General features: G+C 40.5%; 1 protein-coding gene across 2 annotated transcripts in view; it reads left to right on the plus strand.

The window, feature by feature from the left end:
• The first annotated feature begins 8,224 nt into the window (after positions 1-8,224).
• SMAP1 (small ArfGAP 1) overlaps positions 8,225-19,642 on the plus strand; it is a 70,260-nt gene continuing 58,842 nt past the window's right edge. For both annotated transcript variants that reach the window (XM_081335943.1, XM_081335944.1), the window contains exon 1: positions 8,225-8,618. In XM_081335943.1, coding sequence (XP_081192069.1) covers positions 8,501-8,618 — 118 coding nt within the window. In that variant the 5' untranslated portion in view covers positions 8,225-8,500. The remainder of the gene's footprint in view (positions 8,619-19,642) is intronic.

Consider the following 19,642-nt stretch of genomic DNA (forward strand, 5'->3'; position numbering starts at 1 on the left):
TATAATCATGGAAAATGATGCTTGTTTGTTATGAACAACCAGAACCTTTCGTCAGAAGATTATGTCTACAAAATAGCATTGTTTTGCATTATGCAGTATGCTGACAGGAATCCTACCATAAATGAATATTTTGAAGATTACAGTAATTAAGCATTTCATTGTGGCTTCTGAGAAGTCAAAAATACAGGGTCCAGCCATGCTTGGTCTCCAGAGCTAAAAGTTCTGTATACCCAGACGTGACCATTCTCTTGAGCTTCCCAGCAGTAGAAATGTTGGATCTCTCCTGAATACCCATTTAACCCTCTCCCTACTTTCCTTTTACTGTCTTCTAAAACCATTGATTTTGAAAAGTCAGGGCTGATACCAGCTCACTTATGTTAGATATTAAGTCCTTCTCTGGGGCACCATTTTGATTGCTGCCATTATTCAATTTGGTTCTGGAAGCTGCTGTTTCTCAGTCAGATGTTTCCCTCACTCTTTCCACTCTGCTAGCTTGGCCACAATAGGGGGTATAACATATTACACCCCTCCTGCGTGAGCTGCATTGGTTACTGGTTGCCCTCTGGGTGAGATTTAAGGTGCTGGTACTTACCTTTAAAGCCCTACATGGCTTAGGCCCGGGATACTTGCAGGACCATCTGCTGCCGGGAACGAATTCCCATCGTCCAGTACGCTCACACAGAGAAGGCCTCCTCAGGGTACCGTCGGCTAGACAATGTCGGCGGGCGACCCCCAGGGGGAGAGCCTTCTCTGTGGGAGCGTCAGCCCTATGGAACCAGCTCCCCCCTGAGCTTCGGATGGCCCCAGATCTCCAGTCCTTTCGCCGCGGCCTCAAAACACTCCTTTTCCACCTGGCTGACCTGGACTGACAGGGATTTTAATTATGTTTTTAATTTTTTAACTCTAATTTTTAATTTATTTTAATTTTAATTTTAATTTATTGTACAGGGGCCTTTAATTTTAATTTTATCTTAACTTCTGTATTTATTGTATGTTATTGTTGTTAGCCGCCCTGAGTCCTTCGGGAGATAGGGCGGCATATAAGTCCCAAAAATAAATAAATAGATAAATAAATAGATAAATAAATAGATAAATAAATAGATAAATAAATAGATAAATAAATAAATAAACAAACAAACTTGGGGATGGAAACTGTGGAATTGCAGAGTCCTGAATATTTATTGATATGCCATACTCTTTATGGGCCAATGGACAATGGGTGAGTTGTTCCTGGCCAATGATAAAGCTATTCAGACCGCTACTTTCTGAGCCTCAAATGTTATATAATGTCACATAAGTGTTTTAAATTCCTTCCGTGTTGAAATTTTTTACATTTGTAATATAGTTATTGAAAGTTTTCTTTGTTTAGATTGTTATATTGGTTTTAAATATCTTTTTTTTCCTTTTTAATGTAAGATGTTCTGGACTCGGAAAATGAATAAATAAATAAACTTGGCCACATGAGCTCTTGCTGCAACCTCCTGACAAAGCACTGAGCAGTTTGTACACAGGTACCAAGAAGTGCTTGGACACTTTTCCTTTTTTTCTTGAGGGGCAGAAGTCGTGGGGGTTTCTTCCACAGACATGGAAAAGTCTTCCAGTTTAATTTATTATAGCCCTGAAGAAAAAAGTGGTTTCCTAGAGAAAGGTCAGATCTATATAAAGTTCTGCAGTCTGCCTCAGAGGAATGCAAAAATGTTGCAGGATTGATGAGATTTGTGAGAACATGGTACATCGGGCTAATTATGTCAATCATAACAAAGGACAATTAAATCTAACAACTACATTATGCACAGTTGGTACTAAATAGTCTATTTTCAACCAAATTATGATGCAATAGCTTTAAAAAAATAGTCTTATTGCTATAGCAATTAGCTCTGGGCAGAACAGAAATGTTGTAGAGAAATGAAAAGACAGAAAGAAGATGCTACACATTATGGTGGCTTTTAAAAATGCATCATTTATGCATGCAAATACAGGAAAATTTGTTGTGTAGTAGTGAATCACAGAGCAGGAATGAAAAACACAGGACAGAGCCTAGGGTGTAATGGTAAGGTTTCTACAACAAAAATATTTTATTCTGAGCTTAATTTCTAAAAAATAAAAACAGAGGAGACATTTATGGATCACAACTTCACTAATCACTAATTATGATGTAAGATCCAATGATTTCTCAGTTTGGGAGAGAACTAAACCAAAGTATTGCTTGGATAATTGTTGGTGAACAGGAAGTTCTTCATCAGCCTTTAGTTTTAAAATTCGGGAAACTATTATAAGCATTTAATTTATTAATGTATTAAATTTATAGATTGCCCATCTCATTTTTGCAGTGTCTCCAGGCAGCTAATTGTCATCACTATGTTTGCTAATTATCTAAACAAAAAAATCCCTCCTGATAATAAAAATTACTTTTATATAATCAAATATTAGATAAGAATAAGAATAAAGCAGGAAAACAAGAAAATGGCATCACAATTCTCCCAAGAGAGTGCACAATAATAATAATAAAAAATAAACTAAAGGATAAAGATAATATTAATCTAATGAAATCAACTGTTGTCACATTTTAACTGTAATCAAACAGTATTTGGCTACAATCCTGACTATATTTTGTTTGAAATTTCCCTAGTAAACCAAAGAAAAAAGCTTCACATAAAGAGACTGGGAAAACCAAGCAAATTGAAAAGAAAGCAAATGTGTCCCAGGGTTTGTGAAAAGCTCTGGGATTATGCCTTCCTGCCAATTTCCTATTGCTATTATTAACAGTTTTCTGTGGATTAGTTTATTCTGGTGATACCAGCAATATCACATTTACACAAGAAATAAATGAAAAGTTTATAAATAAATCGCAAAATAAAAGAGCTATATTTTTAATGATATTGTTCTAAGACTATATTATGCCTCTGGAATAAAAATTGTAAGCTTCCTACTAAAAAAGAAATTTTCTGAAATTATCTACTTAAAAAAAACCCGACCTTTGAAATAAACTGAGATATCACAGAAACTTAAGTTATAATTTCTTTAACAGTTTCTGGATTTATCAGAATTTCACAGGTAAGTGGTCAAGGCTCTTACATAGGTATAATGTTTGTCGCCTCTGGATGAAATGGGCAGCGCACAAATAAAATAAATAATTGTATTTATTTATTTGTTGGTTTTTCTTTTCAGAGAACCAGGGTGTAATTCATCGAAATTATTTTAATAGTGGTATGGAATTGTTGTGATCTATGAATAAAGCACCCATGAAATATTTTTTTAAAAAAATAAAAATACAAATAGGCAGTTTATTTGATATTCTATGTCACTGTACTTAGTTCTGCTGTTTTCTAACAAATATGTACCTATGTAACTTGTTTCATGTTTCAAAAAATTAAGTTGCATTTATTCTAGGAATGTGCATAAATTGTAGCTTTAAAATGGCATCATCTTCTACTTAGGTTTAATGGGGCTCCTTAAGATTTAAGGAAGTGCTTTTGAGGCAGTGCTTGCAAAACCATTCACGGATCAGATTACAAAAAAAATATTTCCATTTATTTGACTATAAAGATTCCATCTTCTGCTTTTATTGTTTGCTGAGTTGGTCTGTTGATAGATCCGGTGCCCTGTCAAGTAACATATGCTGTTTAAAAAATACTCTTCCCCTGATGATTCAATGATCTGATCTGGCGGAATCAGATCCTCCTGATGTTCTTTTGGAATTTATTAGTGACTAGGTTCTTCATTACTGGCGAGATTTCTCCATATGAGTTTGTTGATCCCCAGAGTAAGAAACCCCCAAAATATTATACCCCTGGATATTATCCCAAGTGTAAGTATTGTTTTAATTAATCCAGAATACATAATAAACTCTTGAAATATTTGCTCCATATTTTAATGATTACATAACTCCCCTCATAGAAGAAGCAGAAAGATTATATGCAAGTAACGGATTGCATATCATATGATAAGATTTAAGTTTGTACTTTCTGTGTTCCAGGGCTCTCTCAACAATTTCATAGCAAATCTGGTTAGTATCTGCTTTACTATTTTTCAGTCAGGGATGAAACTGATTTTTTTGAGTTTTTAAATTAATTTCTTGTGCCAGCAGAACCTAGTGTTGTATATGAAATACTTCCATCTCACCTCATAATCTAACACTTTATTCTCAGAGGATAACTGAGAAGATAGTGCCAACATTATGTTCCATTCCTCAAATATCTTTCTTTTCATATGATTATGTGGCAAAATCTGTTAATCTCTGTATATTTACAGAAAGCCTACTTCCTATGCCTTGAGGTGTAGAAATGCCAAAAGCATAAGGTATTTAAACCCAATCATTAATTTTGGGTCAAATTTTAAATTCAAGTAATTGGCTTGTATAAATTCCATGGTAATAAATATATATACAAGTAAGGATTTAGGCTATTTACTGCAAAGTAAGGAGCGACAGAGAATGAGGTGGCTGGATGGAGTCACTGAAGCTGTAGGCGTGAGCTTAGATGGACTCCAGAAGATGGTAGAGGACAGGAAGGCCTGGAGGAACATTGTCCATAGGGTCGCGATGGGTCGGACACGACTTCGCATCTAACAACAACAACAACAAGGAGCGAAAAATACATACTTTACATATATCCTGTTAGATGGCACAGGATGGCCTCCATAACAGTGCCTGATTTGGGCAAAGATACTACCTAACGTACAATGTTAGAAAACCAATGGGCTATGTACCCCAAGTTAATTATTGGATAACTCCAAATAAAAAAATCTGTATCTCCCAAATATCGTTTATGAAATGTTAAAGAATTGAATCCACCCCAGTGTTTCAGAGATTCAAGATATTGTTAACATTATGGATACAATTAATGGAATATGAAAGAAAAATGACGTGATCATGGGAGTATTTCAGCCAGTTGCTCAGGTGAAGGTTGCTGACAATGTCTTTCTACATCAACTAAATTTGCAAGAGAGCAGGTTATAGCAATAATGTAAAATTTCCAGCTGCCCTCTAAGAGAACTAAGCTAGGAGTGGAAGGTCCACCAGAAGTGGAAGGTCTTGATTTCTTGTAGACAATCTCATTTTTCAGGAGATGAAAGCAAAGACAACTGAGTCAGTTATCTTAAATGTAATCCTGACCAACAGAGAGGATTTGGGAGATGGACTGAAAGTGTCAGGGACCTTCAGAAAAAAACCCTCATGTTGGAGTTCAAGGTTAACTAGAAGAAAAGCTGAGCCAAATCAATTCAGTGGTACCTTGGTACTCAACTGCTTTGAAAGTCATCAAATTTGGTACTCAACGCATTTTGATGTGAACATTTTGTCACGGTACTCATCGTTTGGTACTCAACGCACAAGCTAGAACTTATCAGTGTTGGCTACCCTATGACTCACTTTATTATTCCTTATGGGGAAAAATTGTTTGATACTCATCATTTTTATTAGTCATTGTGCCTCCCAGAACCAATTAACACTGAGAGCCAAGTTATCACTGTACTTTGGACTTCTGTAAGGCATATTTTAATGAAGCCAAGTGAAAAGTGGGCAGCACACAAGGCTTGAAAGCCTACAAACAACCAGACAATATACCGATAGACAAGATATTGAAAACCAGTACTGTAGAATTGCCTTATGGCATAGCAACAAAGATGAGACAGTTTCTTTATAAATGGGATTTTTATTATAAAAATAGATTTCTTTGTAATAAGATTTTATAAACTTTATTAAAAAAGCTTTATTTCTGTAAACTTTTTGATTCTTAATTCTTATTTTCATAGCTGAACATCTATTCAACATTATATATTTTACTTTCCTATATTCCTATTGGTTCTTTAAGCTTCTTTAAGTAGGGATGTTCAATCTCCTTATGGAGGGGGAAGCAAGCTACCTCTGATGCTGCTCCACTATTACATCCATTCTGGGCTGCTCTGTCTTGCCAACACCCAGATGTTTGTGCTTTGGGCTGCTAGATTGTGCCAATACCTGATTGACTCTCACTGCTGCTGAGGCTTGTTTTTGGCATCTTTTAGTTTCACATGCTTTCCCTCTCCTCTAGACCCCTGGATTTTATGACTTATGCCAATAATACCACTGAGAGCAAAATTGAAGATTCCTAGGATAGGTTTCAGATATGCATGACAGTCTTCTCTATTAAAGAGCAGAATAATGTTCCAAATAATTGATGCTTTTGAGTTGTGGTGTTGGAGAAGACTATTAAGAGTCACTTGGATTGCAAGGAAATCAAATCAGTCAATCCTAAAGGAAATCAATGCTGACTGTTCTTTGAAAGGACTAATACTGAGGCTGGAACTCAAAAACTTTGGCTACTTAGTGAGAAGTAGTGGATTTATTGGATGTTGGGAAAGATTGAAGGCAAAAGGAGAAGAGGACAGCAGAGATAGATAAGTGTCATCAATGCAATAAACACGAATTTGCTCAAACTCCGGGAGACAGTGAAGGACCGAGGGGCCTGGCATGCTGTGGCCCATTAGAGTTGGATATAACTTAACTCGGATACGACTTAACGACTGAACAATGCCCTAAAAAGAACGCATCTGACTGCATCTGTGAACAAGAATTACTACAATATCCAAAAGACTGACACTTTTCAGTCATTTTCCATTGTAAAAAAATTGCATGAAAGAAAACTTTTCCTATTTTGATAGCATTACAACTTTCAATATATTGTTATCTTCAGTATTTTTGTAATTACATTGAAGCGCACCATCATCTTTACTGGACCCTAGTAGTTCCACGCACGCACAGAATTTGGGGCAAGGCAGCTAAGGCTGTATCATCCTCAATTCTCCCGAGAGTCAGAAACGGATTCATTTCTTCCCGATAAACACGTTCTGCTTAAGAAAATAAGCCGAAAGCGCTTGCTTGTTTCTTGGGAGCATTTCTAAAGCCGTTCCGTTTCCAGGTTCCCTGCTCCAAACCTGAGTGTTGGACTTCCAATCGAGAAATCCCTCGATTCCCTTGCACAGATGCCTTTGAGTTGGGAAATCGGCTGCTAGACCCAGGCAACTGCGAGGAAAAAGGCTGCTCCGTCTCCGCTACCCTCCCAGCCTTTCGTTGAGCGGATGAATACGCGGCCTTGGAATGCTGGATACCCAAGGGGGAGATTGTTTTTGTGGGTGGGCAGCTGCGCTCTTTGCACTGCGAGATGCAAGAAAGAGCCGTCTTCTCTCCTATTTTACTTAAAGGTAAAGGTTCCCGCACACATGCATGCTAGTCATTTCCAGCTCTAGGGGCCGGTGCTCATCTCCGTTTCAAAGCCAAAGAGCCAGCGCTTGTCTGAGGACGTCTCTGTGGTCATGTGGCCGGCATGACTAGACACCAAAGGCGCACGGAACGCTGTTACCTTCCCACCGTAGTGGTCCCTATTTTTCTACTTGCATTTTTACGTGCTTTCGAACTGCTAGGTTGGCAGAAGCTGGGACGAGTAACAGGCGCTCACTGTTACGCGGCACTCAGGATTCGACCCGCCAAACTGCCAACCTTCCGATCGCCAAGCTCAGCGTCCTAACCCACTGAGCCACCGTGTCCCTATTTTACTTAGGTAAAGGTTCCCCCGCACATGTGTGCTAGTCGTTTCCGACTCTAGGGGCCGATGATGCTCATCTCCGTTTCAAAGCCGAAGAGCCAGCGCTTGTCCGAGGACGTCTCTGTGGTCATGTGGCCGGCATGACTACACGCCAAAGGCGCACAGAACGCTGTTACCTTCCCACCGTAGTGGTCCCTATTTTTCTACTTGCATTTTTACGTGCTTTCAAACTGCTAGGTTGGCAGAAGCTGGGACGAGTAACAGGCGCTCACTCTGTTACGCGGCACTCGGGATTTGACCCGCCAAACTGCCGACCTTCTGATCGACAAGCTCAGCGTCCTAACCCACTGAGCCACCGCGTCCCTATCTATTTTACTTAGAAACCACTTATTGAATGGCGAGGGGAGGGGAGTGTGTCGTCGGAGTGCCAAGAAACATATCTTTTCTCTCTCTCTCTCTCTGGGCGCAAACTCCGAACCTCCACAGAACTACTTTGTCACGGGGAGAGAGACGAGAAGGCGAGGGGCGGGGCGGAGCAGCGACAGAGGCGCGTCACTCCGCTGAGTAAGATGTCAGGCACCGCTTTTGCGCAAGCGGATGCGGGGTTTGCCAGGAGTAGTTCCGGTTGAGAACGCCGAAGGCCGCTCCGCCCTACCTGGCTTGACATGCCGGCGGCCGCTGATTGGCTGAGCCGGCGCGCCGGCTTCTCCCAGTCGCCGTGACGGAGGAGGAGGAGGAGGGAGAGAGCGAGCGAGCGAGCAAGCGAGAGCCAGCTGGGAGCGGCAGGAGGGGAAATAGGAAGCGCCGCCACCACCGCCGCCCTCGGGTTGCCGGCTGCCGCTGGAGTTCTTCCTCTGGGTCGTCCGAGCGCGCCGGCCGCCTCCGGCCCTGCTGCTCTCTCTCTCGCCGCTCTTCTCTTCACCTCCCCGCTCGCTTTTCCCCCCTTCCCCGCCCGTCCATTTGCCCTCCTCCCCTTCGCCATGTCCACCCGCTCCTGCCGAGAAAAGGCGCAGAAGCAGAACGAGCAGCACCAGGCCATCCTGGCCAAGCTCTTGCGAGAGGAGGACAACAAGTACTGCGCGGACTGTGAGGCCAAAGGTGCGGGGGGGGGGGAAGGGAAGGGAAGGGGGGGCGCTCGTTGGGGAAGGAGGCGTGGCTTGCGAGGCTTGCCGGCCGGTGTGTGTGTGTGGGGGGGAGGGGGAGACAGGTGAATGGAGGTGATGGGTGAAGCCAGGTGAAATGGGGCATCTCTGATCCAGGCGAGACGTCAAGGCGAGCGTCTTTTGGCTTGGGTGAAGCGTGGTGGGGTGAATGGAAGCATTCGGGGTGTAGAAATCGGGCTTCGCTTAGTTTAGGGACCGCCTTGATTTATTTATTTTTAATCCCATTTATATCCCGCCCTTCTCCGGAAGACTCAGGGCGGCTTACAATCTAAAGCACAAATCAATGTGCTTAGCAATAGCCTTCATTCTATGTATACGCCAGCTTATTAGGGCTTTCGCCCCCCCCCCCAAGCGGCATTATTACAAAGTCAGCTTATTGCCCCCAACAATCTGGGTCCTCATTTTACCTACCTCGGAAGGATGGAAGGCTGAGTCAACCTTGAGCCTGGTGGGACTCGAAACTGCACTAATTGCGGGCAGCTGGTGTTACTTAAGGAGGCATTAGCCCACTGCTCCACCATTGTGGTTGTGGAGCAAGCCACGTTGAGCAAGAGGCAAGCGTAGGCGCCGTTTGGGTTAGGGGAGGTTAGCAGCTGTTAAGGTTTTGCCTTTGTGGAAGCATGTGGCAATAGGAGTTTTCTCTGGTCATTTAATTCTATTCTCATTTTTGGCGTTTCTAATTGTGAGCTGATTTTGGTTGTGTCCCTTACATTTTATTTGTGTTCGTTAATGTAACGACAGTAAAATCAGGTCAGTTAATGGAGGGATGAACGTAAACCGTACATATATATAAAGCTAGAAATCTGTCTACGCTTTCATGAATGGATTAGATCATTCCATTATTTCAGAGTCAGGAAAAGCTTTGCGGTTTCTAGGTAGGTACAGTAGTGTTTGCCCTGTCGCTTTCTCAGTTTGTGTTGCTTTTGCTCAATTCTCAGTCCTGGCTGAAGAAAGATATGAGTCATATCAGAAGGTTAATATTGCTTTTCCTGAGTGCACAGGAAGTAGCTACCTTTGTAAATACTGAATTACTTCTGGGAAACATTGGCACACTGAAAATAAAAGAGAATCCTGATTGCAAAAGTTAGTGGAATGTATTTCGGTAGATTGCTATAATTACATTAATGCCATGATTCCTTATCTTAATAAAATGTCATTTGCTGATTTTACAAGTTCAGTCTGTTTCTCTACTGTGTAATTTTCAAATTGTGACTTTTCCAAATAAAATTTAAGCTTTCTATTAGAAAGAACTGTGGATTCAAATGTAAAGCAGTCCGTTCCAAACTCCTTTGAAAAATGGTATTCTTTAATAAAAATGTAGAAATGGTAATCAAGCCATCTATATTAGAAATCTTAGATAACAAATTAAGGAATAGGAAAGTGGTCCAAACCATTTGCACTTCCCCCCCCCCCCTTTGACATGGAGATTGATTTTTTTACTTGTTTTCAAGATGAGGCCTGCTTTTAAGGCTGATTTAGTCTTAATTTATTTTACCTTCTTGTTTTCCTAATCTGCATTAGAGTATAACATTTTTGCAGTTTATGAAGATGTCATAAAATTTTCTCTGAATTATTTTACGAGAAAAATGCAGGGAATGTGATTTGTGGAAGAAATTGGGATATGTGCAGCATACATTTATCAAATTTAAATTTATAGTATACATATGTGTGTGTAATCGGTATATAAAATTACATATTGATATTTTATGAGGTATAAAGAACAGATATATTTGAATATTTGTAAGATAGGTTTTACAATACATTTTTCCAGTGTAGCTTATCTAAAAAAATTAAGATCTACTTTATTTTTTTTAAGCAGAATCTTTCCTGTATAAATGGGAGTAGGTTTGTAGCTTGCTAGTAAATAAGCAAAATTGCCAATACTAGAAAGTATTTTAAAGATGTATTTTAATTGCCATTTGAGAAATAGGAAAGCTTTAAAATATAAAAACCAAGTTTTCTTAGTAAGAAACACCTATTTCAACAAAAAGAGTCCAGTTTTAGACCAACATTAAGGGCCAGCAGATCTGTTATGAATAAGCTTGAAATATTGGGTGAAATCTAATGTATTTTGAATGGGCTTGAACTGTTTCTCTCTGCAACTTCCTATGACATTTAAAATATTGCTCTGATATTGTGAAACTCTCCATGGCAAATGCTGAAGTCTCAGCACTCCTTTTCCAGCTTCACCAATGAGAATTGTGTCTACTGGCAAAACTAAACAATTTGGATTACATATTAAGATAAGGGGCACGATGGCTCACTAGTTAAAGATGCTGAGCTTGTCAGCTGAAAAGCTGACAACCGCGGTCTTGAATGAGGTGCAATGAGGTGAGCTCCAATTGTTGTCCCACTTCCTGCTCACCTAAAAAGCATGCAGATGTGAGTAGATTAATAGGTATCACTTCAGTGGGAAAGTAACAGCATTCCATGTGGTGCATAGCCATGCTGGCCACATGATCACGGAAATTGTCTTTGGACAACGCTGGCTTCTTTGGCCAAGAAATAAAGATGAATGTAGAGTTGGACACAACTTTACAGGGAAACCTTTTTACTTTTATTAAGAGCATAATATGTAAACATAAACAATCCACAACTTATCTGGCCTATCTACCCTGGCCTGTCTGTTTTCACAGTGTGTAACCAACTTCAAAAGGAAACCCCTAGTCTCCTAGCAGTGGCCTTCAGAGAAAGACACACTACCAATAAGGCTAATAGTGACTGATCCCTGTGACTTCCATAAATTGGTCCAACCCTTTTTAGAAACTATCCAATCTTGTAGCTAGCATCACATCTCATGCTAATGAATTCCAAAGTTTATTCCTTATGCAAAAAAAAAAATCCAATCCTTTTGCCTGTCCTTATTCTTGCAGGATTCAGCTACATCAGGTGAAATTGAAATCCATAAATTAGGCATATTTTTTTCTATTTAGGATGAATAAAATTTGCATAAAAACCTTCACACTTTAAAATGAAATGTTTTAGTAATCCAAATGACAAAATGTTTCATAGGAATGGTGATATTTTCTTATAAATATGTTTTCCCCCCCTCTAGGTTAAAAGTAGAGCAGAAGACATTTTTATATGCTTTCCTTTACGACAGGGATCCCCAACTCCCAGGCTGCAGCCCATTACTGGGCCTTGAGCCTTTTGGAACTGGGCCACAGAAGTGGCAGGTGAGCACGGGCGCACATCCCCACTCGCACGATCAGCAGGCGAGCGCGTGTCTTGACGCTCCATTTGCACAGGTATTGGGCAAGCGTGCCTGCTGCTTTTGCAAATGGAGCTGCCCACACACATACTTGCCCACCGCTCGCAGGGAAGCATCGTCTCTCTCCCCCCTACTCCCCACCTGTCCACAAAGCCAGAAAGGTTGGGGGACTCTGCTTTACAATACATTTAAGATTTAGATAGGAAGTACTAAACGCTAAAACCTTTAATGAAAGGAATATGGACTCTTGATGTACATTAAATTATATGTGTGATTCATTACTGGCACACTTAGAGTTTTTGAAATATTTCAAAAAATAGTTTTTAGAACATGTGTTTCCTGGGGTGTACTTAATTTACCTTGGAATCATTCTTCTGAGAGAAAAACTCTGGTTTGTTTTCATTGGTTAAAAACAAACCTGTACAAAATGACTGTATAAATTTATAATTTATTTATAAAAAACATATCTAGGCTCTCCAACTCCAGAATAACTTGGCTGCCTTACAAAAGAAAGAAATATTGCAGTATCACGAAAATTTGACAGTTGCCCAAAGGGAGCAATAAAAAATCTCTTTCCATTACAGTACCCAACGTAAAGGGGTCCATCAACTATTCTATTTCAAGGCTTGGGGTAAGATGCAGGGGTCCAAAGCTTATTTAAAGATTGGGAGGTTACATGCAGTTTAAATCTCTGAGCAGATGATATTCCAGGGGACTGGTGTTCCATCAGAGCACTCACACTTCCGGGGTCCTGCTAGATGACAGTGTTCTATTGATGGGACCAAGAGTCAACTCTTGATCTAATTGTATAAGATGCACAAAAGGCAAAGCAGACTGTTGGCCTCTCAGATAACTACCCCCAATACTATGTAGGACCTTATAAGTCAGGGGTGTCAAACTCAATTTCATTGAGGGCCACATCAACATTGCGGTTGCCCTCAAGGGGCCGGGTGGGCATGGCCTACTAGGTGGGTGTGGCTAGATTGCGTATGGCCTACTGGGTGAGCATGGCCAGCTCTACATTGTTCGCATCAAGGGTGCCTATGGGGGCCTGGGCAGGAGTGGGACAGATCTGAGGGTCTCTGGCAGAAGGAGGGTCTCTGGGCCAGGGCCAAGGCAGTGGGGGCCGTTCCCTCACTGTTTCCAGGATGGCTTCGTGGGCCACATGAAACCACTTTGCGGGCCGGATCCGGCCCCCGGGCCTTGTGTTTGACATGTCTGTTATAAGTGATAGCCAGTACTTGAATTGCACCCGGGACCTATTGGTAACCAGTGCAGCTTGCAGAAAAGAGATGTTACAGGAGCATTGTGAGAGCTGCTTAAAACTGGTTCCTGTGCTGCATTTTGGACCAAGTGGCCCACAAGCAAAATAACACAGGCATGACTGAATGTAAAGGGAAGCCTCTTGGTCCAGGAACTAATGCAGCTGGTATACAAGATGGATCTCAAGGTTTTCCTGGCCACAGCTGCTCTCTGTTCCCTGAACAGGAATTGAAAGTCCAGGAAAACACTCAGATTGCACACCAGCCTTAAGTGGATAAGTGCAGCCCCAGTCAGATAGTCCCCTGAGCTAGATAGCCCAGTTATTTGATTTTGCTTGAGTCTGTTCCTCCCCACACAGTCTCCAACAGCCTCCAGGCACCACTTGGCTGGCCCAAGGTCAAGATGAGACAGCTGAGTATCATCAACATACTGATGATGTCAATCTGATGTTATCCTAAGTATGGGCTCATTAAGGTTTACTCTTCAGCTTCCTGCAATGGTATTCTTAGGTGTCTGTTCTAACATTTCATTTCCTGGAGGAAATGAAAACCTGGAAGTTCTCTGAAATTAACAAACAGCAAAATGCCATTTAAGAGTGATCTGATGTTAGATCTACTTTCCAATGACTTAGGTGAATTCTCAGGGCTGGAATGCTGGATCAGTTTGAGCTAACACCCTATGAATATCAGATCCCCATCACTTCTCTGTCTGCCCATATCACCCGCCTTCATTTCTTCTCTTATTCCAGCTCTGCCTTTACTCTCCTGAAATTCATCAAATCAATTTTCCAATCAATACACACCTAAGCCTAGCTGTTCCTGCCCTTAGCACTTAGTAAACTAAGAGGCCAGGCTGCGTGACTCAACCAATCAACCAGCAGCCCTCATTCCCCTCACAATTACCCCATCCCTCCAGTCCAGGACAGATTATACAGGCTATGCAGGGGGCAGTGGACATGTAACAGAATAATCTCAAAAGATTCAGATCTGGAAATCTAGCTGCAGAGTCTGGGCTAATAACATATGTTCCTCACATCAGCCTTGTTCCCACTGCCACAGTCAAACGCATCATCTTAGAATTACTGTTAAAGGGTTATGATAGAAGCTTACTTGAATGTTGTAAAAGTAACTCATTTCTACCCCAATCTATCAGTATGCCAATACTTATGTTGGGTTGTAAAGTCTAAGGCAGTGCTTCTTAAACATTTTTGTTTCAGGATCCTTTAAAAAATTGTGGAGGACTGCAAGAAAAGCATGGAGGACTGTTTGTATGGGTCACAGGTCTGAAACCCGCGGCTCCGGAGCCGCATGCGGCTCTTTCAGCCGTCTCCTGCGGCTCCCAGTCCTCTGCCATGTGCAGTCCCCCAAAAAAAAGTGGGACTAAAAAAGTTCAACCAATCAATTCAAATATGCAGGGTAGGTGCATATCTCGCCTTGGCTCCACTCTTCAGTCAAATCCTGTTCTGCGCATGTGCGTATGTACGCGCATGTGCACACATTTTTCGTGGCTCCCAGTTTTTCCTTTTGTGAGGGAACCGGTTCCAAGTGGCTCTTTCACTGTTTCAGGTTGCTGACCCCTGGTATGGGTTATACTTGTTGATATTTACCATATTAAATATTAAAACTGACACATTTTTGGCTACCACTGTGTCTCATAATTGTTTTATCATTTACAAAGATAAAATTCTGTTAGGATTGTTAACTGATCTGTAAAGTTTAAGTTTAAACATAGTGATAAAACCTTATTAAGACAAAACACCATTAACATTAAATATCTGGAAGCTGCAAAGTTCAGGCCTTCTTTTACTTTAAACCAGCAGCTACTATGCATGTTTCTTGATGTCAAAAATATATTAGTGACCACATTTCAACTACTGTAATTTACACAGTTACTCTGTGTAACTGTGTAAATATCAGCAGATTATAGAATTGTACTGTTCCTCTACTGTACAAACCATTAACTGTATTCACATCATGGCTAAATAGTGCTTTATAGCTATTTGTTTGTTTGTTTGTTTTGGAGAAGTGATGAGGAACAAGGAGAATGATTAAATCTTGATTAATATGATAGTAGTGGTTTATAAAACCTTTTGATGGTGTGCAGTCTGAAAGAAAGCTGAAATCTACATCCAAACATCAAAAGATAATGGGATATATTGATTGTGCATGCACATCTAATATAAAAACAAATATATTAATATTCTTCTGGGGCATTACATCGGATTGAAAAGTTGGGACTCTTTCTATGGGATTGTTCCCAGAGAGTAGGTAGGTTAACATCTATCGAACCATATCCTATTAAGAACAAAATGAAAATTCAGAAAGGTCTGCAAAGAATTGTGCTGAAAGATGCCATACAGGGTGTGAAAAATATTTCTATCTTTAAAAAACTTCAAATCTATTTTGACTTTGAAATGAATCATTGTGAGATCACATGATGTCTGAAATATATGGAAATATTCTGAGATGAAATAGTTTGAACATTTGTCCTCACAATTCTCTTGTTTCCATGTTCTTATTCTAAGATGTACTGGAAACATTGCACTATGGATTCCACCTCATTCCATTGTATCTTACTTCCTTAGACATCTTTGTTAATTTTAATGTTAATGTTTATCATTTTAATAGTGTAATATTTTATATTGTTTTTTATCTTGTTTCTGAGCTGCTTAGAGTTGACTCATGGTGAGATTGGTATCATATAAATGTAATAAATAAAACTACTGTGTCCAGATAGTTTGGCCCTGGATTAAGATAAGCGAATAAAAATGTTTACCAAGAAAGAAACAAAATGGCATTGATTAAGGATTCTGTGCCTAGGGTGCAGTTTACTCTAAATTTTTTCTAAGGTGAACTAGGTAGTTGGGTGGTCTTTTGAACCTTTTTTGGTCTTTGGCTTACTTGTTACAGCAATGTCTGACTTTCCTAAATGTTATTTCCAGGTTAGAGTGGTTCGATATATTTTATTGGATTGCCTTTAAAACTACCCCTTGCAAAATGTGGCCACTGGAAGAATGGTAAAAACAGAGGACATTATATAGGGATGCGTGCAAAACTGAAAGTGTGTTTCATTTTATATGTGACAGAAAAAATATTGTGTCTCAGAAATTCAGCTGAATTATTCTGGGCAGGTAGTTTATTCCTGAAAGAAAATTTTGAGAAGACTTACCAGGCAAGTAAGGAAATGTTTCAGTCTTCTCTTTTTCTTCATGGTCTGTGCACCAGCTATTTATGATCTTCAAAGTGACTTCTTTTTTATTAATTATACCAGAGGCCGCCAACCTTTTGGGCACCAGGGACCGGTTCTGTGGAGAGAGGTTTTTCCATGGGGTGGAGGGGGCGTGGTTTCACTTGTGCCTGCATCCCACGGAGGGGGCTTCGCTTGCGCGGCCTGGTTTCTGGCATGCCACGGCCCAGTACTTGTCCACAGACTGGGGGTTGGGGACCCCTGAGTTATAGCATGCTCAGCATCTCCTATTTCTTACCTACTCTTACTTTCTATTATAGGTGGTTTTCATTTAGCTACCACTCTTGGGACCAGCAACCTGGTTATTAACCAAAGTGGTTTCTAAGTGGAAAATCACATCACCGCTTACAATTTTACTTCAGCTTCCCTTTGTTTTACTGTGTCAGAAACCAGGTGAACCCAAATGGCAGGAAAGGTTTTCTCAAACTCAGCTCAAAGGAAGTTCAGTAAAAGAGCAAATTTATGTCACTATGTGGGGCAATTACTAAATGACTCCCTGAAGTGAAGTAAAGGAAAGACTGCTGATAGCGTTCTCTAATCCTGGAGTACTTTTTTCCATTGTTTTTCCTTGATTCAGTTTAAAATAATGATGCTAGCCTGATTCTGTGTTGTTTAGGATTCTTAATACATTCCATAAATTGGGAGAGGTTTCCTTTAATCTGTATTTAATATACATTTCATTGGCAGTTACCAAAATCGAGCCAACTTAACAGTGTAACTACAACTTTGTATTACTATTGCTAGGGATGACTTTTCCATTTTTAGCTAAATGCTAAAATCTTTAGAACATTCTGGTCGGTATTTTTTTATTGGGCTTTTTAGATAATTTGGCTATTTTCTTAATTTTATTGCTGTTTATTTAACACTGAAGCTTCATCTAGATGTGATATCTAGAACTGGAATCATGATGTTATTTAAGAAAAAAAGAGGAAAACTATTACCATGTTTCCCTGAAAGTTAGACCCAGCCCGATAGTAAGCCCTAGCTTGATTTTTAGGGGTGGGCCTAATATAAGCCCTACTCCAAAAGTAAGCCCTAGTTTCGAGGAAAGGCTCACCCCTAAAAATCAAGCTAGGGCAGGGTAGAGGGGGTGAAGCTGCCCCACGTGCCCTGCACCCACTTACTTTACCGGTAGGACCACCACAGCCAGGCCTCCCACACCCCGACACCTGGCTTGTCGACACCTTGACTTTTGCGGCCGCTTGCCATCACTTGTGGCCGGCCACCATGTGGCACATTGCGCCATTGCCGGCCCTCCCAATAGGACGCCACATGGCGCTTCAGGCCGCTTCCGCTGCTCGTGTACTTTAGGCCGCTTCCCTCTTGTGCAGCGCTTCGGGCCGCTTCCGCTACTTGCGAAGTGCTTCGGGCCGTTTCTGTTGCTTGTGGCAGGAGGCCACATGGCGCTTCAGGCCGTTTCCACTGTGGAAACGGCCCGAAGAGCCACACAATGTCCTGCCGCAAGCAGCAGAAATGGCGCAAAGCATCATGCAGCATCTTGCCAGGAGGAGCGGCAATGGCGCAATGTGCCAGATGGTGTCTGGCCACAAGTGGTGACAAGTGACTGTAGAAGAAGTCAAGCAGTGGCATGACAGGTGTCGGGGTGTGGGAGGCCTGGCTGTGGTGGTCCTAAGGTCAGTAAGACATTCTCAGAAATTAAGACATAGTGCCTCTTTTGGAGGCAAAAAATAATAATAATAAGACCAGGTCTTAATTTCAGGGAAACACAGTATTAACCTTTAAAAAACACATTTGGAATATTGGTCACCAAGATACAAAAGATGTTGAGACTCTGGAAAGAGTGCAGAGAAGAGCAACAAAGATGACTAGAGGACTGGAGGATAAAACAATGAACGGTTGCAAGAAATGAGTACGTCTCTAGTCTATCAAACAGGACTGAGGTGACTTGATAGCAGTCTTCCAATATTTGAATATTTGCTGTCACAGTAAGGAAGAGGTCGATCTATTCTCCAAAACAACTGAGGACAGGAAATAATGATTGGAAACTTATCAACTTATCCTCCTTAGCTCTAAGGAGAAATTTCCTGAGAGAGAAGAATTAATCAGTGAAATGGCTTGCCTCCAGAACTTGTGGGTGCTCCATCACTGGAGATTTTTAAGAGGAGATTGGACAGCCATTTGTCAGAATGGAATAGACTTTTCTGCTTGAGCTGGGGATTGGACTAAAAGACCTCCAAGGTCCCTTCCAACTCTGTTACTGTTACCTTTTTCTTCATTGCCTTTTTCCCCAATGGAAATTCTTTCCATTTCCCAGATAGGGGATATCTGAAGATAAAATTCACTTGTGAAATGCCAGTGGAGAATTACTTTTCTTCAGTGTGCTCTTGCTAATTACTATATTGATAATTAACCTGTGCACAGGGTTTTGTCCTTCATTTTCAGCACCATGTATTACTTTTAAAAGGATGTTTCTTTGATCCATATCTGCAGTCTCAAATGTATGCCTTCAACTGTATTAGATTAGCAACAGCATATAAATCTTGGTGAGTTTGTACCTCATTTATTTATTTCTTTGGGGCGAATTTCAGATTTTTGTCATAAATGCTTTCTTCAATGCTTTCTCATTGCATGTTCAAGCTGATTCAATGTTCATTTATACTGTGTTTTGTGTTTTCATTTGTAGCTCATATATATATATATATACATATATATATATATATATATATATATATATATATATATATATATATATATATATATATATATATATATATATATATATATATATATATATATATATATATATATATACTGCATGTTAAAACAGAGTACGGTACTTAATAGAACTGAAAATGTTTGAATCTTTTTCAGTTATAATATATTAGGTAAATTCCCATCGTCCAGTACGCTCACACAGAGAAGGCCTCCTCAGGGTACCGTCAGCTAGGCAATGTCGGCTGGCGACCCCCAGGGGGAGGGCCTTCTCTGTGGGAGCGCCAACCCTATGGAATCAGCTCCCCCCTGAGCTTCGGATGGCACAAAACCTCCAATCCTTTCGCCGCGGCCTCAAAACACACCTGTTCCACCAGGCTGACCTAGACTGACAGGCATTTTAATTAATTTATATTTAGTATTTTTAATTCATTTTTTAAATTCTCTAATTTTTTATTGCACTGATGTTCTCAATTTCATTTTATCTTGATTTATGTACTTATATGTTTTGTTGTTAGCCGCCCTGAGTCCTTCGGGAGATAGGGCGGGATATAAATCCCATCAAT

The sequence above is a fragment of the Vipera berus genome, assembly GCF_964194415.1.
Source record: "Vipera berus genome assembly, chromosome: 1".
Taxonomy (NCBI): Eukaryota; Metazoa; Chordata; class Lepidosauria; order Squamata; family Viperidae; genus Vipera; species Vipera berus.